General features: G+C 35.5%; 1 protein-coding gene across 1 annotated transcript in view; it reads left to right on the top strand.

Annotated features, from left to right (window-relative positions):
- LOC306884335 (attractin-like protein 1) overlaps nt 1–24209 on the top strand; it is a 270253-nt gene that overhangs the window by 85271 nt on the left and 160773 nt on the right. Inside the window, exons 18-20 of the mRNA XM_079440107.1 lie at nt 1169–1357; nt 11079–11297; nt 11409–11546. Coding sequence (XP_079296233.1) covers nt 1169–1357; nt 11079–11297; nt 11409–11546 — 546 coding nt within the window. The remainder of the gene's footprint in view (nt 1–1168; nt 1358–11078; nt 11298–11408; nt 11547–24209) is intronic.

A 24209-nucleotide genomic window follows, 5' to 3' on the forward strand; every position in this document is an offset into this window, starting at 1 on the left:
TCTCAAGAAATGGGAAGTCTGGCATTCACACAGTTCTGCACATCCTTTTTATTACATTTTATTAAATATATTTGGTCTTAATTTGATAATGCTTTCAGTTAGCAATTTGGGTGTTGTATTCTTAGCTCCGCTTACTTGAACTGTGTTTAATGCCAATTCCACAGATTTATACCTTTTTTTTCTTTTTTTTTCTTGAATTTTATGCAGATCCAGTCTAGGCCTGCTCTTGGCTTTATGTACGACACATATGTGAATGTGATTTGGTGTGTGCATCGGCCATAATGTTCTTTTCCATATATGATGTATTGAACAAATTACTAGGTTTTATGAAACCGTAATGTCCAGTCGGGGGCTATAGTTGCCCAAAAGCCCAAAGGGGCTATAGTTTCTTGCTTTTCATAGACTTTTTATTGAATTTTTTTTGTGTACACTGTCATATGTTCTGCTGCCTTGGCTGCTGTATTTCTGTTGGACCTGTTTGAAAGACTCTGGAATAGAGACTGAGGGAAGCACAAATTAGGCCTTGAAGGAGAGTTGGACACTCCCCCCTACAGATATGCAAAGAGCATAAAGAATGAATGTCAACTGGTCCTCCCCTCTTCTCTGTGTTTCTTCTGCTCGTTTTCATGTCTTATTTACATTATTCTGCTCATTGTGCTCATTTCAGTTGCTTCTTTTACTCTACAGGAGGTAACAAACAGACAATAAGAATAGACATTGTCATTATCATGATTGTAATAAACATTGTCATCTTTACGTGTTGATAAAAATGCAGAATATATTATTATAGCTACAGAGTTTTACAATGGAGTGCAAAAGTCTGGGACCACACTGACATGTAGGATTTAGAATGTAATTTCAAACAAAGTTTTAGGATTAACTTTGATCAAACAAAAATTTGAGTGAAATGTTATTATTAACATGTTTAAGATTGCTGATTCTCAGTTACTAATCAAAGTAATTTTTTTGATATTGATCATCTGACTTGTATACATGTTCTTGCTTCCATTGACGCAAAAGATGCTCTTTGGATCATTCGTGATCTTCAGGTTTTACATGAAGTCTCAGACTTTTTTTATATAGTTTGACAATATTTGCTCAGTATTTTAAATGATGTAATTCACTTAAAGGTCATTGCAATACTTACTACTGCATTTTCCTCCCTCAGTGAGCCCAAACCTTAGCGTGCGTCCATGTAAGATTCCCTGTGCCCTGCGAACCAGCTGCGCCAACTGCACCAGCCAGGCCATGGAGTGCATGTGGTGCGGCAGCACCAAGCGCTGTGTGGATTCCAATGCGTACATCATCTCCTTCCCCTACGGCCAGTGCCTGGAGTGGCAAACTGGAGACTGTGGCGGTGAGTGCAGGCTCATACCATCAAGGACACATGCACATTAAGATACATGGCAGACTAGAAGCTGGAGTTATGAGTACACACTGTTGTGGTGAACACACACAGCTTCTAACTCGTTTACTTTCTGCCTTCTCATTTTTCCCTTCTGTTGTGAGCCTAAGGGAGATTGAGTTTTGAGAGAGCAGATGCTGTGAACACTCAGCCCTGCTGCACAGGCAGGTATCAAACTCACTATAAACTCCTGTCATACTCTGACTGGCCTCCACCGGAAAATCTATAAATTATCAACGTCTGTCTGGCCTTGCACATGAGACAGAGACCCTGAACAAAGAGAAAAAAGTCTTTCTGATCTCAGTCTCATACCTTTCATCTAATTCAGACTTTGGCATGAAGTCTGGTCCTCATTGCAGGTTTTCTGACAAAGAACAACCCGCTTAGACAGCAAGAGATCTGATTTAGGGATGGGCATTTTCCAAAAATATTGCATTCCAATATTTGGTCTCATAAAAACGAATATTCGAATATTCGTTTATTTAAATGAGGTTTAATGAAGACGTTATTTTTAAGTATCAAGTTTTTGTCACGAATTCTGAACAAGCTTATGATTAACCGTTACACAACAATGTTCTATAACAACATTACGTTATCTCTCAAGGTTTTATTTTGGTTGAAAACATGTGTAAACAATATATAAATATATATAAAACAAAAGCAGCAAGATCAAGCAGATCAAATAATGGAAAAATCAAGCAGACCGTGCCAATTACAGTGCAGAACGTACATATACTCGAGTCAGCCTTATTGTGTTTACGTCGTTTCACATGTTAATTCTGAGAGAAACAATAATATTCACATGCTCGGGTGAAAGTTTGTTTCTCAGTCTGAACGTGCCGAGTCGAAAAAGATAACGTGTGCTAACAGTTTCTTAGCGCTTTGTGTTAAACCACTCTCCCTCGAGGAAACTTTATATGTCTCAAGATCATTTCACAATCAGATGTGCTCTCTTCTCGGCTCAATCGGAGTACAGCTGCGCTCAAATGCAGTGATGGACAGCTGTCTTTCCTTAGCTGACTGATGTTTGTATTTCATGTGATTTCTCATTGTGGTGGTGATATTATGATAAATCAGTTTCACCAATTCATTTGACCAGAAGTACATCTTGGCAGATCATTTAGGAAGATCATTTTGATCAAAGAAAATTTGCGAGGCAGATGACATTCTGTGATTTAAATACTATCAACTTGTTAACACGCTCCACAGCGCCACCCAGTGCAGTTAGTTATAACTGCTTAGGCTTTATCATGGATTCTTTATATATTCGAATGTTCGACTATTTGTGCACACCCCTAATCTGATTGTCATGTAAAGTGACTAAACACTCTTTGTTTTGTGTTTATGTGCCATTTAGTGGTTGGGTTTTCTAAAACAAACGAAGGCAACAGTAACAAAAAATGACTTAAAGGGATCATTCACCCAAAAATGAAAATTGGCATCATTTACTCACCCTCTTGTAATTGCAAATTTCTTTTTTTTTCTGTTGAACATGAAAGAAGATATTTTGAAGAAAGTTGGTAACTAGGCCTGTCACGATAACAACTTATTGTTGTGCGATATATTGCCCCAGAAATAATTGCGATAAGTAATTTTATTGTCATTTTAAGACCATTTTATGCCACTTGATATATAATCAAAATATGACAGCATAATAATGGAAGAAGGCTTACACACTCTCAAATGACAACAAAAGTTTAATTCTTAATCGTGGAAATTAAGTATCATATCAGATACCTTAAAAATCTTAAATAAATAGTAAATATTTTCTAACAAAAAGTGCAAAATAACAAGTAGAAAAAAGAAAAATGCACAAAGAACATGTATGGAGATTTTTCCATCTACAGATTTTTTTCCATGACCTTGTTTTCTCTGTAAATTAAGGGGGCACACTATTGCTGAAAACACAATCACTACTTAGCAGTCAGATGTCATATGCACAAAGGCGCAGATCTCTAAACAAGGCCATATCTGCAGATTTTTTTAAAAATTTGAATTGGCACCTCATGACTACACCACGTTATGTATGAAAATCTGCAAAAGATACAGGAGGAAGTGGAATGCAAAAAACATGGTGAAATAAATTTTTATGTAAATATAATGGGCAATATATTGTGTAACCAAAAATGAGTGAGATCATGTGCATATATTGTGCGATAAGTCGATATATTGATTATTGCGACAGGCCTATTGGTAACAGAATATTTTTGATGACCATTGACTTCCATTTTATGGAAAAAAAAATGACATTTCTTAAAATATCTTTTGCTATGGCTGTGCACCATTTTCTGTTGTAGCACCACCTATGGGCAAAAGTTGATGTAACGTTTTTGTGCAGTATAGCAAGTTACTTGTCCAGTTGCCTGTGCTTGTCATGTTTCATGAAGTTTGGACTTTGCTTTTCTGTATATAGGTATAGATATAGGCCAATTTGTTAAATTGTGCAATGCCAGGCACATTAATTCACTCACCTTTGCAATGCTTTGATGCATCAAAGTGTCGAGAGTTGCAATGTGCAAAATTCCGTAAAGATCGGATGAATGGTTTTGAATGATTAGAGGGAGTTTAGGAGTTTGTGAAGATTGTGGAAAAACATTATAGACAGAAATAAAATGTAGGAAATGTAGGGTTAAAACTCAAATTTTGATTTTACAGTTCTAAAAATTAGAGCTGGGTATCAAGTGCGATACTTTTTAGGCACTGACCGAATTGCCTCGATACCACCGAGTATCGAAAAACGTCTTGTCGTTCGGTACCAAATCTCGATACCTAAGGAGTTAATCTTATCAATGTCAGTGAGCCAATAAGCCTGCAGTACTAGGTGTGTTTGACTAGAAACGGCGACACGGCGGACGCGCAGATTGATCAGTGTTTGACATCCGCGATTCGAAAGCGTACGGAGCAGTCTGCTCTCTATGTTGCGCGGTTTTGTTTATCACATTGACTGAAGCGCACGTGACGCTGCCGTCTGCCGTCTCACTAAATGAGGACATCAACACATGAACAACATCTCCAGAACTGCTCAGAGAGTCACTTCATGAGCATTTTACCATTTGATCTGAGTAAAACTAGCGTCATATCATCTATTCTACACACAGAACTATAAAGGTATTTACGGCAACCCGTCAAAATAAAGGTTCGGTTTAACTTGGAAGATACTGGGGCAGAAATACATTAATATTGTTCAGCAGACAGTACATACTGCTACTATAGCCTACTATTAAAATTACAACTTTTTTTTTTTTTTTTTTTTTTTTTTTAGTAATGATCACACAACATTTCTTCCATGTTTTTATTTTAATAGTAAACCCCCTTTGTTTGCCAAAATAAATACATAAACTTTGATTTTCAATAATTTAAAGATTAATTAAATTATTTTTTTATGCCTTCATTTGAAAACCAGATACAGAACTCAGACTTTCTGAAGAAAAATAAAACATTTTTTAAGGCTATTTTTAGAATAAATTTGAATAAACTAAGTTGTTTTTATGCATTCAAATAATTAGACCTAGTACACCATAATTTAATAACAATAAAACATGGTGAAAGAAAATAAAACACCCACTTATGAGGTGGATAAAGATTTTCAATTTCTTGAAGTCTTTAACAACCTAGAATAAATAAATAGAAATTATGATTTTGTCTGAGCTATGCATTTTAAAACGAACACGCACTAGTGTAAATGTAGCCTAACAGATGTGTAAACTGAAAACTATTTGAACTTTCTTAAAATTATTTGCACTGATTTACTGTGTTGGATATATTTTGTTCCTTTGTGCAGTGGCTGAGGAGATGAGGCTTTGAGTCTGTATAAATGTCAACAAGCTGAAAAAAATTGTTTTTTTAACAATACCCAGCCCTACTAAAAATACAAACAGAAATTCAAATGTATTTAATAGTGCCACCTAATGTCAGTTGGATATGTGAACGTGCGCTTTAGTGGTGGGATTTATCACTATGCCACAAAATTTGTTGTCGCTACAGCTTAAGTTTTCTGAGGTACAGACATTTAGGGCAGAAAAATAATAATAAAATGCATAATAAGAAAATTGTAAAACAAACAGATTAGTGTTTAGCACCTGTGGGGCTTGGACATCTAAATAGGATTTTTTTTTCTCAAGTCTCTGTGAAAAGAAAATCTTTATACGTTTTAAAAGAATATACCATATAACAATTATTTATTTTATTATTTCAGGTCCTTGAAAGCCCAGCTTGCTGAGTTTTTAAGTGCTTTTATTTCTGAAGTTGTGTCAAGTCAGCCAATCAGATTTGAACAGGTGATTTCAGCCTTGCCATTTTTATGTGCATCATGCGTCAGTGGGAAACTTTGGGGCGGTCCATGGGCACGGCATCTGAGTCTGAGGCCGAGGTTGTTCAGATCTCTGCTCAGTCACTTGATTCAACAGCTCCTTTGGTTCCTTCTAAGTAGATTTGCAGAAATATCCCTATACACAAAAGCGATATCATGTGGTCCAAAACAACACAGAATCATGCCAAAGTATCTGAAGTGACTGATGGTAATCGTCTCAGAAAAGCCTTAGGAGTAGCTGACGCGGACCTACCTTGTATAGTCATCAGCCAGTTTGTAGACGCATAGAATCATTCTTTCCTTCTGCATTAAGAGGCACTGGAGCTGGTGGTGGTAAATGAGCAGCTGCAACGGGGACGAGAATGAAAAATAGATATGCAGTCCAACTGAGAGGCATAATGCTTAATAACCAACATATTTCTTCAGAAAAAATACTACTACAAAACCCTGACAGGCGAAATTGCCTGTCTGTAGTGTCTCAGGATGCTGAAATTCTTTCATGGCCTTGAGACCCTGAGACCACGACCTCCCCTTCCATTCGCCATTATAGAGTTACACAGATATTACTGTTCTTTCTCTGTGGATGTGCTGGTCATTGATTTTATCTGCACTGCAGAGACTAAAGGCCTCCAGTGCATTGTTAACTTGGATGTTGATGGTTGTATTTCATAGAGGCGATCTGTCAGACAATAAACATCATTAAGGTCAGCTCTCTGATGGAAGTGAATTGCTAGAGGATATCTTTTCCTCCTCCAAGGAGTCGGTTCATGGGCAAAGCAAATATTTTGCTGCGTGATTCTTTGGTTTGAAAGGCCCCGTAGATGTAGCTGTTGTGATGGAGGATAATTTAATTAGAGAAAGTGCAGTTTTCATATTTAAACAAAGCTCTAGACGGAGATAAAGAAACAGTGTGACAGCATGATAATATGCACCTAATCAAAATGGAAATGAACTTCTTCACTGGCTCAATATGCTCAGCAAATATTGCCTTTTGAATTCAGAAGTTGAGATAATAGAAATACCGTATTGTACAATGCGGCAGTGTGTTGCATGTCAGCCACGTCCATTGTGCTGTACTGTTATGGTACGAATGAGTTTGAAGTCTTTTTGTTTTTTATTTTCAAAAACGTTTTAAAGTCTTTGTTATTATTCAGTCTTTAAAGACACAGACAAATGTGTGGACGTTCTTCAGGCAAAAAAGTAAAGCTGTATGGTGAGCATACTTTTGTCATAACTTTCCTCCTAATCTTTTCTGTTCAAAAATGATCTAACAATTGTTTTTTTTTTTTTTTTTTTAGATATTGTGTCATTGTGGATAAGAGTTTCCACATCAGAAATATAGTTTCACAAAAATATTTTAAATTATGCACACTATTGTCAAACTGTTTAGGGTCAGTCTTATATGCTCACCATGGAATTTATTAGAATAAAATACAGTACAGTTATTACAATTTAAAATCCAGTCTTCAGTGTCACATGATCCTTCAGAAATCATTGTAATATGCTCAATTGGTGCTCAAGAGACATTTGTCAATGTTGAAAATAGTTATGCTGCAAAACATTTTTGTTGTGATTCTTTGCTGATTTGTTTTTAATTACAAATGTCTTTACCGTCACTTCCAACCAATTTAATATGTCCTTGTTGAATAAAAGTATTTCTTTCTTTCAAAAAAGCAACCAAAACAAAACGCACAAGATGAGGACTTCAATTTTATTTTGCGTGACCATTTTATGAGCACATACCCAAAGACTTGCGATCAGCAGTCTATGCAAAACCCATTATTTTACATATTGAGGGGGATGTTCCTCCATCGATATCTATGTAGTTATGTATGTGGTTTCCTCTCTCAGAAAGTCACATACCAGCAATAACTCTCTATTAAAATCTTTTCTTTTCCGCTTTATGCTTGTTAATCCTGACTGCAATCTATTTGACAGGTGTCCATGTCCCTGGTGGACATCTCCATGAGACAGATGTTCTCCTAACTGTAGACAGAGTTTTCATGTTGACATTTGACCAGACATGCCTCGAACAGATTTTAATTTAGAGTTAAGTTTATACATATTTCATTACTTGTGTTAAGTTTCATTTGAAGGAAAGAAACAATTGATAGTTTTCACGTGACGTCACACCCTTATAGGAACGCCCACCTGGAGGGCAAAACGAAGCTTTGCTCCACTGCGTATTTTTACGCAGATTGCATCAAGTAATAATGTAGTAAAACACAGATATTAAACACCTTATTGATGATGTATATTTTGTACAGGCAAGAAAATGAAGCCAGACTATAAATGCAATATGCAAAGTTTCACATTAAATGGCTTCCCATAGAAAACCATTATAAGGAAAACACTGAACCGTTCAGCGGATTGCGTTCATATTCCGGCCTCATCTGCTTGCCTATGTAAACTATGCATCATTAATATGGTGAAATGAATACTGAATTCGATCTTTTAAAATTACCGTTTTAAAGATATTATGACACTTTAAGTGTTTTTACAACGTTTTTTCGCACTGTTTATGATTGAAATATTTCCACGGGTGCTTAATATGGATTGCAAATGGCCAAAACTTGCATTTTGTTCAGAAATACCTTTGTTTTATTCTTTTGAGAGGTGATCAAAATATTTGCAGCTGGGAAACAAATGAAAAATTGACACGCTTATGCAGCAGTTCTATGGATGTTTTGCCCTCCAAGTCTTCGAGCCGGTCACGTGACTGAAAGCTATGAATAGTTACACTGATGTCTGATAATCTATGGCTTTAATAATGTCCCCCCATATAGTTATGAAAAACATAGGTAAATCAGTTTCACAAAATGTCTTTTTTTAAAGTCTAATAGCTGAACGAGTGCCACTAGCAACTTTCTGTGTTATAATATGAATTTATTTCTAGATTTAATTTGGAATTTTTAATGACCTTTTGTGAAACTTCATACTGAATCTGTGTAAAGACTCATCAGTGTTCTTATTAAGTGAAGGCAAGTGGTACTTTTCAGGAAAAAAATAAATAAACACAACATAGTGAGTGTTGTATAGATTTGCATATGTAATGAATGTGTAGGTGTCCTTGGGTAAAGATAATCTTCCTATCTTTTGCTAAAACACAAAAAGGGGAAGGAGGGAGCGAGAGAAAGTGAGAGAGGAAGAGATGAGAATTGTGTTTGTAATTATGAAACACCTCTGTGATTGTGCCGAATACATGGCATAGCAAAATGAATCATTGTACTGGGTGTGAATAATGCAGGAGGAGTGAGGAGCTTCTGGGTAGAGAGTTCACCTAACACATCTGTGCGCTGTGGAAGTCTAGATCAAGAACGCAAAAGAACATGCAAATATGCCCAGAACTTCTACAGAATATGTCAGAAAACTTTTTCAAATTTCTTTTTTCCATGTGATGTATTATTCATTTCTATAATATTTTAGTATACATCCTGCAGTAATTAGAACAGCTTCAATTCACCATGTCAGTGGTTTGGTGTTCTTTCTGGTTTTTATTATAATTATTTTTGAATTTTAATATCAGTATATTTTAATATTAAATATTAGTTTATTTTATGTTTTATTTTAAACTTATGTCCTCATTAGAACAATATTTTAAACTGCTGTTGTGATAATGGCCAGAAAGACTCCTTGTAGCTGATAAAACTTTGCCTTTCGAATTTCTAAACAGAATCTCTTTATGTCTCCAAACAGCAGATTTTTGAATATTATAAGGTAGGTGAAATACTGTGGCACTTCAAAGTGTCTTATTTTCACTTCTGAGCATCACACTTGACTGTGGCAGCGTTCTCTCAGGGTGCCTTTCTGCCCTGTTTTTAATGACACTCTCCACATCTTCTAGAATCTGCCCTCACCATTAACCCTGAGACACTTTTTGACCCTCGCGCTGTCTGAGGACCCATTAGATGGGGTCTGGTCGAGGCGTACATTGATGGACGCTTCTTCTGTCCCTATTGCCTGCATACATTTTCCCCTCCCACACACACAAATGTCTAAAAATGAAAGGAGGTCATTACTGAGGGGCTCAGGAAACTTTGTTATAGAAAACCCCTACTGGCAGAGAAAATGTAAATCATATGACACTCTCCCATGTGTCTCAAATGTCCAGCACTCTGAATGTCAGACACATTGTATGAATACACATTTATAATGCAGTGGCACAAAAACTCGATTTATTTTGAAATTAAAAGGTCAGATACTAACACAGAGTCAGAGTACATTGAATAAAAGTGATATAGAATAATTCTGAATATAAACTAAGAGTTGCTGCAACTTCTAGGAGGTGCTAACACTTTGATTTAAAAAAAAAAAAATTCCCTTTGTGAATGTCACAAATATAGATCTGGCAGTCTTTCGAGTTTCACCGACAGACTGTGAAAATGCATTTGCATTCTCTTATTTTCTTCGTCTTGGGTTATTCAGATAAAATAAGATGGTGTTTGGGGTCTCTAGGACTTTATTGTTCTCGTTTTATGTCTCTCTTTATTTTTCTCTGTCAGCTCCAGTGACTGTCACTGGACTTTTTATATTTACCTGCTGGAGATCAATAAGACAGCTCCTGTGGTGGTCTTTTCTGTTGGGCCAAACAAATAATTGTTTGCTTGACTATAAAAACATCGTTTTAAATGCCATATTTCATCTACACTTCAGTGGTAAGCATGAAAGCTGGTTGTTTGCACTGAAGAAGACAGACTGTTTTATCATTGTTTGAGTGTGACAAGTATGTAATGTATCTGATCTTACATACATAACCAAGATGTTTCGCTACTAGCCTGCAGCAGATGTTCTCTGATGGCCTGATGGCTTAACGTAAAGTGATATTACTTGATATTTTATTGCTTAGTTAAAAGGTTACCAAGTTATTTTAGTATCATTTATTTACTATTATAGTATTTATTAAATATACACTATGTAACTTTTGGTCTAAAGTTTGGAATAATTAAGATTTTTTTAATGTTTTGAAAGTGTTTTTTTTTTTCCAAGGCTGTGTTTATTTGATCAGAAATACAGTAGAAATATATTGTGTAATATTACAATTAATAATAACTGTTTTCTATTTATTCCTTTGATGGAAAAGCTGAGTTTTCACATGATCCTTTAACAAACATTCTAATATATATATATTTTTATTTCACTGTTACTATTAGTAATTTTAGTATTTCCATTTATTTATTTCATTTCTAATTATCAAATTTCATTTTTTTTTCATTTAATATTTATATTTAATTTCAGCTCTATTTAAGTTAACAATAACAACACTGAATGTTACTGATGTGGCTGTGGAGGTACGTGAGGATAAAAGGATTGGTAAATACTCATTTATCTTGAACTAATTTATTTAAAAGTCTGCTCTCTCTTTAGCTCAAAACTGCTCAGGTCATCGTACATGTGGTCAGTGCCTGGAACATCCTGACTGCGGTTGGTGTGGAGACCCTACAGACACAGGTCAGGGCCAGTGTATTGAGGGATCGTACCGTGGACCAATGAGGAGCCTGAGCAGACAGACCCGAGAGAGGTTATTGGACACCAGTGTCTGTTCAAGAGAAAAGGGCTATAACTGGGCCTACATAACCTGCCCAGGTAAACAAAAAAACACATATACTCACACATATATGCACTGATCACCACTCACTGATGTTGTGTGTGAAAACGGTCTTATCAAATGAACACACCTTTCACTGTATGTTTCAGCATGTCAGTGTAACGGCCACAGTACATGTGTTAACGGCAGTGTGTGTGAGCAGTGCAAGAATCTCACAACTGGGCCACAGTGCCATATCTGTCTACCTGGTTACTATGGAGACCCCACAAATGGAGGGAGATGCCAAGGTGAGATATTTCTTTTTATGTGCATGTGTACAAGTATTTGTCTGTCTGTTTGTGTGCTTGTATGTATCAGCATTTGAAAATCAGTCTCTCCTTTAAGCATGCATCGTTTTGTCTCTGTGGAACAAGATATATTTAGCAGAATATCCAGATGTTGTTTTCCATAGAATGAAAGTGAACAATACCATCAAATTAAACAAATAATAATAAATAAAGATGTAACATTTTAGCAAATTACAGTATATATTCATTTCATGATGGCATTAAAATGATATAATGGTATTTTATATATGTATAAATATACTGTGCCCATTACATATATGTGTGTGTGTGTGTGTGTGTGTTTGTATACATAATATAAATATACGTTTGTGATTTTATTTCACTACAAAGTACAGCAAATGTCCCTCTACCAGACTGACTAGAGGGAAGCATAATACTTATAAAATTTTTGTATGAATGTGTGCATAAATGGATGGACTCAACTGACCAAAAACTTGCCACTATATTTTTTTGTTTTAAATGCCTTTCCATATTGTTTCAGATCAGTTATGGTCTGATTCGTTGTTACATATATCGCCATGGCAGGTTGATTGTGCAGAGTGTGAATTCTGTGAAAATTTGAGACTCTGCAGGGCAAAATAATGAACGAGTCGGTCCAATTTCAGCCTGGGCAACCTGCTAAATAACATCATTTTCATGGAAGAAAAAAATCATTGGTTTGGAAAGGTATGAGACGTGAGTAGAGGATGCGAGAACTTTCATTATTTGTCGAACTATCCCTTTAAGGTGTACATATGGCCACACACTATACTGAAATCGATGCAGTAGTTAATTCGTAAACAGTCTTCATGCATCCAGATGTACTAGAGGATATCCCAGTGTCCCCCATCTAATTTTGTTGTAATGGTTAGTGTGGCCATATTTCATTACGAGTGCAGTATTCAACCTGACGCAAATTGTATTGATTTGATGTGGGCTTCTTGTGTTAGTTCTTCACTGTGACTTTTCTCCCGATTTCCAATCACTGAGTTTATATACAAGCTTCATCGCTCTTAGAGATGAAACTGCAGCGAGAGCGAGAGAAAGGCAGCAGAGAGGCAAAGAGGCGCAAGGAAGGTGGTGTAATAACATCATTCTCTGTCGGACAGATGTGCGTTTTCTCCACATTCTGTGACATTAAATCACTCTTAATCATTTTCTTATTTCCTGGAGTTGACTGCTGCCCCACCTCCTCGCCTATACAAGCAGTCCAGCGCTCACAGCACAGATTTGATAGATGTGCGGCCCTCCACATCTCTCAAGGATACGCGCTCTCCTCCCTGTTGAATACCTCCGTGATTAAGAGTGCTTTATTGACTGCGTCTTGGTGTAAATGTGCACGTGTGTTTAATGCTCTGATTGTGGCCGCCGCTAATCCAGCAGTGTCATTTTTCAGAGTTAGTGAACGGAGGAGATTTACCTCACCCTAATACGTTTAACACTAGAAGTCCCAGAGAGCAGCCATTTGGCTTTTCTACCTATAAAACCCGCAGGACAGCCGATGGGCTGGAAGGCTTTAGGCTAATATCCTTAATTGGCTGTGAACAGTTGCTTTTGTTATGTAAACAATGTGGGGCCATGCTGAGCCACTTCAAGGAAACTGGTGTTTCACTTTGCCATCTTAGGGAGAAATCAACACACATGTTTTTTTTTTCCTTTGTTGCTGAGATTTATTGATAAAAACAGTACAAAATAAAATAAAAAAGAAACCAACCATTTGTACACATTTACAAATGATATTAAAAAGTGAGTGAGTACACGCCGCACTTTGTGGTGTTGTAAAGGGTGACAGTGTTTGGCTTCCTTTTGGTGGTATTATCAGTCTGAATCACGCTGTGCATGCTGCTAAGAATGTAGACGGTCTTCTTCCGTTTGGGCGCATACGCCGTCAGCGTAGCAGCAGTGGTTGAAAACACCTAATAAATAAGATAAATTGTTATTTTCATAGCACTTTTACACACAATGACACACTTGGCGGTGTTGATTCTAAAAATTAGAAACACATAAACATAGAACCACAAAAGACCTGCAACATACCTGAGTGGTGAATTCATTGCGATCTGTGTGTCTAGCGGATTGAGGGATTTCCCGGCGAATCTTGTTGACTGTGCCGAGGATGGTGGTTTTCCGGCTAAGGAGTTTATGCGCAAGTGACAGCGATGTGAGACATGGTCAATCAAGTTCTCTGCTTTTAGCAGCCCTCCCTGCCCCCTTATCTTGAATTGTGTAATATAACACACACACGCGTATACGTAGCTATATATGTACGTGTATGTGCATATATTCCCATTCATATTTATATTTTTTAGCACACCAGGGTGACTAAGAGTATGATATTGTCCAGCCATGACTTCCTGTTCCACAGGATTATAAATATGAGGAACACAAAGGCCAAATTCCCTTAATCATCCATCACAAGGAGTAAAACCTAAGAATATAATTCTGATGTGCAGAATAAGAAATTAGTTAAAGCATTGAAAAATTCTTTCCAATCAACTAAAGATGTTAAAAATCTGCCTGGAAGAGGACACAGCTGTAAAATTGTAAAGATTAGTTGAGTCTTTGGGTCAGAAACCTAAAAACAACATTTAAACATCCCCTACATCACCTACATGTTCGGGAGGGTTTCAAGGAAAATTCTCCTCACTCATCCAAAATCAAACTCCAACAAATTCAGTTATCAGACACGATTGGAACTTCAAATGGCACTGGCTTCTATGGTCAGAAGAAACTGAAAAAAGAGCTTTTTGGCAGCAAACCCACCAGATGAGTTTAGTACAAACCGGGATTAAAATATTACCACGGTTAAATATACAGGTGCATCTCAATAAATTAGAATGTTGTGAAAGTTAATTTTTTCTTGTAAGTTATTTCAAAAAGTTAAACTTTCATATGTTTTAGATTCATTGCATGTAAAGTAAAACATTTCAAAAGTTTTTTTTTGTTTTTTGTTTGATTATAGCTTACAGCTGATGAAAGTCAAAAATCAGTATCTCAAAATATTAGAATATTTACATTTGAGTTTCAAATAATGACCATCCCTACAGTATAAATTCTGGGTATCTCTTCGCTGAAACAACAATAATGGAGAAGACTGCTGACTTGGCTATGCCAATGTGAGACATGGTCAATGAAGTTCTCTGCTTTTAGCAGCCCTCCCTCCCCCACACATACAAACAAGCCACCAGCAACCATTCACACACACACCCCCAACCCCCCTGCAGATTGCTCAGGTAATGACCACATTTACACATGAATTGATGCTAATGATAGCCAAAAGACTAGCCAGTTAGCATCCACTTGGCTAAAGGAGGGGTAAAAAACTCTGGGATTTCTAGTTAAGCCACTGATCTGTGTTAGATTAGACGAGGAGAGATGGACAGAGCAGCCCACTGTGTGGAGAACAGGGAAGGCTGGATGGATATCTCTCACCGAGTGCGTGCGTGTGTTGTCTGAAGGAGAAAAGAGACAGGCCATCAAAGTAAGATCAGGGTAAAATATGACACGTGGCCGTCTGCCCTTGACGAGAGAGAGAAAAGAGTCTGTGGAAGATGGAGGACATGTGTCCTTTTGAAATGACCCGCTTAGTTAGAGGACAACAGAGGGCAGACAGAGTCCTGGGATTTTGTGTGTTTTTTAATGCATTTGAATATTTAGTTTGGAATTCATGCTTTTCAAATGAGAGCCATGATTTGCTGATGTCTGTCTTTTGTGCTTGTACATACTTGTATGTGTGTGGGCTTGTTGGGAACAATTTTTTACTATAGTAATGGTATATAGCACATTAAAATGGTTTATATATATTTATATATTTAAATTTACAAGGGGGCCACAGGATAACTTTAACATAAAACTATTTAATTCTATTAAAAATCATAAATAAAATGTTAAAGACGCATAAAAAAAATCACGATTAGCAGTTTTTTTTTTTTTTGGGGAAGATGTACAGGATCTTGAAAATGAATCAAATGATAATTAAATGCTTTAAAAATGTAAGGTAATTATTCTCATCGTTTGTATTTTTTTTTCTCCATTCACGCTGTGACTGCAAACATGGGACTCTAGATTATAATAATCATAATGCTACATATAGTTTCAAAGAAGAAAATGCATAGATAATGCATGTTTCACATGTAATAGAATTAACAAGCCATGGAGTTGGCTATCAAGGGGAAAATCCACTCTAATGAGCTGATTCATTTGAACAAATCAATCAGTTAGATTCACAAACAGTGCAAACAAGTAACTCTGAACTGACTCTTTTAAACAAAACTTAAACTTAAAAACTTGAGCTTGAATGCTCAGAAGTTATCTGTTTAAGTTGGTCTTACATTTGAGCCACACTATTTCATTCACAAAATGGTACCAGAGCATAAACGGACAATTGAGTAATTTTGTAATTTGAATATTAAAGTAATTTGGCTTTTAATTGTATATATATTTTTTTTTACCACCATCTTTGTATTAGGACTCATTTTGCCTGATCCAATAACAATATTGTGATTATTGTCATATGTGACCCTGGACCACAAAACCAGTCTTACGTGTCAATATTTCAAAAGCTGAATAAATAAGCTTTCCATTGATGTATGGTTTGTTATGATAGGACAATATTTGGCCGATATACAACTATTTACAAATCTGGAATCTGAGAGTGCCAAAAAAATCGGTAACACTTTATAATAACGTCCAGTTATAAGTCATTTATAAGTGATTAGTTAATGATTAACTAATCATTTACAAAACATTCATAAGCGATTAATAAGTGATATGCTAACAATTTGTGTATGTTTTGTTAATTCATTTAAAAGTAATTTACAAGTAATTAGCTAATGATGAACTAATCATTTACAAAACATAACTATACATTCACAAATGATTAAGTAATATGCTAACGATTTATAAATCTGTCATAAGTTATCTTTATAAATAGCATCATGAAATAATTAAACACATCCTTAATGGTTAATAGTTACTAGTTAATATATTATTAATCACTTATAAATCATTGAAATGTCAACATTGTACTATTATCTCAATAAACATTATAAATCATTTACAAAGCTTTCTGCATCCCCTAATCTAAAGTGTAAACTACTCATCAGTTGTAAATGTTTTGCAAACCTTCCAGGTTACAGGTTGTTTGTGAATATATATATATATATTTACGCACACACGACTGGAAACCATAAAGTTTGTAAAACATTTACAACTGATGAGTAGTTTACACTTTAGATTAGGGGATGCAGAAAGCTTTGTAAATGATTTATAATGTTTATTGAGATAATAGTACAATGTTGACATTTCAATGATTTATAAGTGATTAATAATATATTAACTAGTAACTATTAACCATTAAGGATCTGTTTGATTATTTCATGATGCTATATTTAAAGATAACTTATGACAGATTTATAAATTGTTAGCATATACTTAATCATTTGTGAATGTATAGTTATGTTTTGTAAATGATTAGTTCATCATTAGCTAATTACTTGTAAATGACTTTTAAATGAATTAACAAAACATACACAAATTGTTAGCATATCACTTATTAATTGCTTATGAATGTTTTGTAAACGATTAGTTAATCATTAACTAATCACTTATAAATTACTTATAACTGGACGTTATTATAAAGTGTTACCAAAAAATCTAAATATTGAGAAAATCGCCTTTAAAGTTGTCCAAATTATGTTCTTAGCAATACATATTACTAATCAAAAATTAAGTTTTGATATATTTAAGAAATTTACTAAATATCTTCATGGAACATGATCTTTACTTAATATCCTAATGATTTTTGCCATAAAAGAAAAATGCCTATTTTGACCCATGCAATGAATTGTTGGCTAATGCTACAAATATTCCTCAGCGACTGAAGACTGGTTTTGTGGTCCAGGGTCACATATATGGTGTCTTAAATATTTAGTGTGCATTGTATTGTGAGGCTGTTGGTGATACCATACCTAGTGCTCATTGAATGTAACCGCATTAAGTATGTGTCTGTATAATGACCACACTAATACATGTAGAATGTATTGTTGTGTGTATTTAGCATGGTAACAGTTCCCCCATCCAGCTCAAAATCCTACATTTTCCATACCTCATTATGCTTTTAAATGGAAGCGGCTTTGTGTAAATAGTCATACTTGGTTACCATACTCGATAGTGTTTATCTATGTACTTGTTTGTAGACATTTACTGTTTTTTGTGTTTGTGTGTGTACCTGACAGAGTCATATTGACCCTACAGCGGTGCTATTCCTGGCCTCTGACTGGACAAACACATGCACACAACACCCTTATTTTCCCTCTCTTTATTTGACCTGTATAAGTCATTCTCTGCTTGAGGTCTAAAACACACACCTGTTCAGTCAGCCAGCATGACAGCCAAAGCTGGACCAGGAGCATGAAAATGAAAAAGTTTTGGAATAGCATGTTCATTTCCATGCAAACTTCATAATTTTCACAATTATTGGGATAGTTCACCCAAAAAGTGAAAATTCTGTAATCATTTACTCATCCTCATGTCATTCCAAACCTGTATGACTTCTGTGAAACAAAAACATTTTGAGAAACATTTGTGTTTTTTAGTCATACAATGAAAGTCAGTAATCACCAAAACTGTTCATTCTTTAAAATATATAAATTTGTGTTATGCCGAAGAAAGAAAGTCATACAGGTTTGGAAAGATGTGAAAACTGAGAATTTTTCATTTTGGGTGAACTAGCACTTCAAGTCCATCAGGCGAATTTTCAAGCCCCTTAATCACAAACAAACTTGAATCAATCGCTCATAGAATATATATATATATACTGTATATAACATGAACCTGTAATAATGGCTTTAAAAACCATTTTTAGCTTTGTAAACTTTGTTGCCTCGGTAACGAGATAATTGAGAGCACTCCCATTAATTATAGTGTCTGATGAAGGTTTGCTAATGATTGTGAAGCTGGTGGAACTAGTATGACAGTATATAATGAGATTATAATGAACATTTGTGAGGTGCATGTTCAAATAGTCCCGCTAATTGCAGTGCTACAGGTAAATAAGCAGTTGTTTCTCCTCTCTTATTCCTGGATAGTTTGTCATCTCCTGATCCTGAATCCGTATTTGAGCCTTTCGGATAGAACCAAAGAGGGATTTAATGAAGCACTTACTATCTCACTTTTATGTTCTCATTGTCTCTTTCTCTCTTTATTGCCGCTTCCTGTTTATGTCTGCATGAATCCTCATTAGAAACATGCTAGTAGTCAGCCATTCATTTCCAACAAACCTCGCTCACTGAAGATGATTCACTTCACTCATAGCCTTTGTACTGCACTGATGCACCAAGCCATTTGTGGCTGTTTGATGCCCCACATTAATTTTTGTTCATATTTAATAATAACTGTGGATGGGTACAAGAAGAAAAGCATAAATGTGTATGTATAGTATGCATATTTCTGTCCTAAAATGTCAAGTATAATTTTTCTTAATCATTCACTCTCATGTGTCAGCATTGCTAACATCACTCTCAGTGAGTGCAAGCACATGGTGGCAGTCATATAAAGCAGACAGGAGGGGAAACTCTAACATTAGGCACAGATGGAGGAGAGCTCCGCGCCGTACATTTCCCTTCACCTAATCTCTTTAAAGATCTGTTTGAGATGGCAGTTTGCTTTTGCACACAGCGAGGTTTCAGCAGCGCCTGTCCTCTCCACGGTCCTCATGCCCAACAAAACAACTGTGGCATCTAATCATGTATTGCCACATCCAGTTTGTGTTGTACAAGCTTCTGTTGGGTTTGGGGTGATTGGGGTGTATTCACAGAAGGTCAGACTTGACATTCCTTATAAATACCTGTAAAAATGTTTCATTGGAACTTGTTATTCTACTATATATTTGTTTTATATATTTTATATATTTATCTATGTATGTTGTTATAATAATAGTAGTTATGTTTTGTTGAGCACAAAAGACTAGTGTGTATATATAAAATATGTGTGTATGTCTTTTTACTAGTATTTGGTGATCTCAAAACAACAATAATAACAAAAATAAATATTGTTGTTAAATATAATGTGTTTTTGTTATTATTATTATTATTAATAATAATAATAATAGTTAATTATAAAGATTATAACATTGTTATAATATTAATAATCGAAAAATAGATACTAGTGAAAAGATGAGTGTATATATAAATTATATACAAAACATTTCTATTATAAAATTTACAATATTGAAATGAGAAAATTACATAATGTCAAAATTATTGTTTTGTTTTGCACTAAATATTATATACATGCATATAAAATATATTATTATTATTATTAGTAATAATAATATCTATCTGTCTATATATTATTTATTATATAATATTTATTTTACTATGTGTATTTTGTCTTATATAATATTTATTTTACTATATTTTTATTTTATATATTTTATGTATTTGTCTATGTATGTAACAATAATAATAATAATAATAATAACAATATAATTTGAAGCTGCTAGAATATATAAAACAAGTTTATTTTATTTTATTATTTTAATTTATTATTAGATGATACATGTATATTATGTATATGTGTATACAGGGCCTAAAATTAACAGTCGCCAAGCACCAAATGCAAGTAAAAATCGGCGTATATAGGCTCTTTCGCACCACAGGAACCGCAGGAACCCACTTTTTGCGTGTGTTCGCACCGCGGGAACTAGGAACTGTTTTAGTTCCCCGAACTGTGTTTGGAGGAACTAAATTAGCTCCTACTTCAGAGTAGGGTGTAAAACAGTTCCATAGGAACTATCGTGACGTAAGTGTACGCTGATTGGCTAAACAGCATCCTCCATCCTCCTGTTGTTAACGTCGTTGTTCTTTGTTTACGTTGTTGTACAAATGACGTCGCTGTCGCCCGGCTTACATCACTTCCTAGTACTCACTGTCAGTGCGAATGCAACCCTTTAAATGGTACTGGGAAATATTTAGCCCAAAATCGTCCCAGTACTTTAGTACTGTACTTTTAGTTCTGGAACTAAAGCGGTGCGAAAGGGGCTTATGTAACCGTGTCAGTCGCCAGTTGGTGGGTACAACTTTTATAATATATAACAATGCAATGTAGTGAAAACAACAGCCAGTTTTTAAAGAAATTCGCTGTTTCTGATATAACCGAATAAAATAATATTTTCCAAAGACAAGATCATCATGATTAGTTGTTCTGTCATAAGCGACAAGAGCGAATCAAATAATAGGATAAAAACGGACTGATAAGGTCAGAGCAGTGTGATGGCCAGCTTGTCCCTTGACACGGTTCTAATAACTTTTACCTGAGAAGATTTTTGTCAAAATGCGCAATTTTGGTGAGTTACCTAGTAAATGTGGTCTTAAATGAGTTATAAAGTCTTAAGTGACCATAAAGAAAATCGGATATGTGTCAGATCCGCATCATGTGCATCAGGTTTTAAAGACACAACGCTGATTTTAAAGTGAATTCATTGATGTAAATCAAAGAACAAAAGAAAAAGAGAAATCATTGGACTATTCTAGTTGCTGATTAACTTTTGTAGCTTGAATAAAGATTAATCTGTATAGTTTATGCATATACAATTCATAGTTTATGTGAAGATTGTTTTAAAATCACTTAAAGGGGTCATGTGATGCTTTTTTAAAGATCATTATTTTGTGTATTTGGTGTAACAGAATATGTTGACGTGTTTTATTGTTCAAAAAACACATTATTTTTCAAATACTGTACATTATTGTAAGTCCTCTATGCCCCGCCTCTCTCAAACGCTTTGATTTTTCCAAAGTCCCTCTTTCCGACAAGTGCAGTCTGCTCTGATTGACCAACTGGCACAGTGCATTGTGATTGGCTGAACACCACAAGCCGCGTCGGAAATGTAACGCTCCTTTCCATAATCGCCAGCTTCAGCTTTCAAAATTATAGTAAAGAAAGACAGCAAATAATGTCCTTAGTTTTACCATCAGTTCAAGCCCAAGAGAGGAACAGAGTCGCGCGACAGACACGGTGATGAAGCTTGTATGTTTTTGCACAAAAGCCGTGATTGTGTGACCGTTTCTCCCTCTCTTACACACGCGAGCACACACACACACACACACACACACACAAACGACGCTGCGCCAAAATTCCGCATTTAAACAGTAAATACTTAAACGAATAACAAAACAATACAGTCGCTGATTCAGAAGCGCCAGATCGTCATAGCAAAGTCAGAATTACCTCCTCTCCTAGGTTCACGAAACGGTCATCCATAAAATGCGTTGCTGTTCTGTTGTAAGTTATCTTAATGATTCCTAAATGCATCTATTTTCGGAAGGCAAAAAATAGAAACACACAGCATCTCCCTGTCACGGCTTCATCAACACTTCTGCAGTTACTGAAACCACGCCTTCTTTCTTTGCGTGAACATTTGGGCTGCATTATGCAAATATTTCCACATCTTGACGTCAAGATGTGGGGACGTGTTTGAACGAGCCGTTTTAGGGGGGCATGGCAGAGTCTTAACTTTGATAAAGAATATCTCTTTGGTTTTGAGACTTTAGTCTTTGCAACTTCAGGGATCTTATCTATGCACAATCAGCTTGTAACACTCCAAAGTGAAAGGAGAACTTAAAATCGCATGATATGACCCCTTTCACATAAAAGTTGTTATATATTTCAGAGCATATAAAATAAAATAATGGCTTTCAATTATACTGTAATGTTGAATGGCTATAATTAATTGGTTAAATTGAGGGGAAATGCATTTAATAGAGACACTAGTAGCAGGACAAATTAAAAACATTGTAAAAATGTTTAGTCATTGTAGTAGTAATAACTGCCTGTTTTTGCAAAAATAGTTTCGTGGCCGGTAAAAAAAAATGTCACTGGCCATTGGCAGGTGTGGCAAAAAGTTAGTTTTAGGCTCTGTGTGTGTATATGTTTGAACAGTGTTTCCCTGGCAGATCAGCAGTATTGTAAAGTACACTAGGGCTGTATGTGTCCTTTAGCTCCTGATGTCCCTGTACAGTGGCTCAGTCTTTGCGATGTCTCCATGGAGTCGGCTGGCAGCATCTGCTGTATTTGGCTCAGGGTAGTAGCACATCACTGTGAGCTGACAGCGGGGGTCATGAGGGCCACAGCACCAGGTTCACCTTCCTATCCATTAATTAAAACCTTCTGCCCCATAGAGGTGAGTGGAGAAACACTTACCTGGAACCAATTTACTCAGAATGGCTATGGTTTCTGCCATTACAACTTTATGTGTGCTTTATATAAAAGTAACTCAACTCCTATTGTCATGTTTGCGTCAGACATGGGAATATTACATTCAGAGTTAAATTATAGTTCTTAGAAATCATGTGCCTGCAGTGCGTAGGCTATATTATCTTATCATATAAATATGGATAAGAGGATGGTAATGAAGCACTGCTTTGCCCTCTTACAAGCCAGGAAGGAGTAACCTTATTTAGGGTTCAGTTCATCTAAATTGGTGAATAAGAAAGAAAGCCAGCAAGAAGTCGAGGGAAAAATACAAGAAAAAAACTGCTTCCTTCTTTTAGTTTTATGAAGCAGACATGTCTACTGAACTTTTTATATTGATAATTATTCATAATCTTGAATGATTGATTAATGATGGAACATGATATTGTGTTTCCTTTTCCCATTAATAAATTTAAACTGATGATATGCATTCAATCAGACTTTCTTTCTTTCTTTCTTTCTTTCTTTCTTTCTTTCTTTCTTTCTTTCTTTCTTTCTTTCTTTCTTTCTTTCACAAAAACACAATGATATGAAATAAGTAATCCTGATATTTGTAAAAATACTTTTAGTTTGAAAAATGTATTTAGAAACATTTTTGAAAATAATTATAAAGATGCATGAACCCACATATATTGAACGGTATATGTAATACTTTTTACTGGCGTTTACACCATGATGTTTTAGAGCCATTAATTGAAACGTTTCTTGAAAATGGTATAAAGTTATTTCTAAACATCTGAAACCAGCATGAATTCATAATTACTTGCATGATTTCAAACTTACATGCATACACTTGCACAATAAGAGCAAAAGAGATTTGAGGACATACACATCTCCAGAGTTTGCATGTAGATGGATGATATGAAGATGCTTGGGACGCTGAACGGTTTTCACTTTTTAAACAATGCACCATGTCAATTTAGGAGTAAAACCCAAAACCCTCTTTGCATTATCAGATTTGACTTTCAGCTAGTCGTAAACTCAGAATGAATTGCATCTGAGTCGTGTTCGTTTCAAGACTGGTTTAACTTTCATCAGCTTTAATGTCATCTGTGTGTGTGTGTGTGTGTGTGTGTGTGTGCGCGCACGCATCTGTTTGTTAGGATTTATGAAAGCCTTCGCTCTGGTTTTGTCACTTATGTTCCACGGTCTGTTTGCATACAAATATCAGTTTATCTCTGCTCTCTCCCTTTATTTTCATATTTATTTCCTTTCTTTCATTAAGTTTTATTGTGGATCTAAATGAAGCATGTCAGATATATGCTAATGTTTGTGTGCGTTATGAAAAAGTTTTGTTAGACATGGTTAGGTGACTACTTTCATTGTAAGAGTGTTTGTGAGTGTGTTTTGTCATTTCCAGGACTTAAATGGCTT

This window comes from Barbus barbus, assembly GCF_936440315.1.
Source record: "Barbus barbus genome assembly, chromosome: 18".
Lineage (NCBI taxonomy): Eukaryota > Metazoa > Chordata > Actinopteri > Cypriniformes > Cyprinidae > Barbus > Barbus barbus.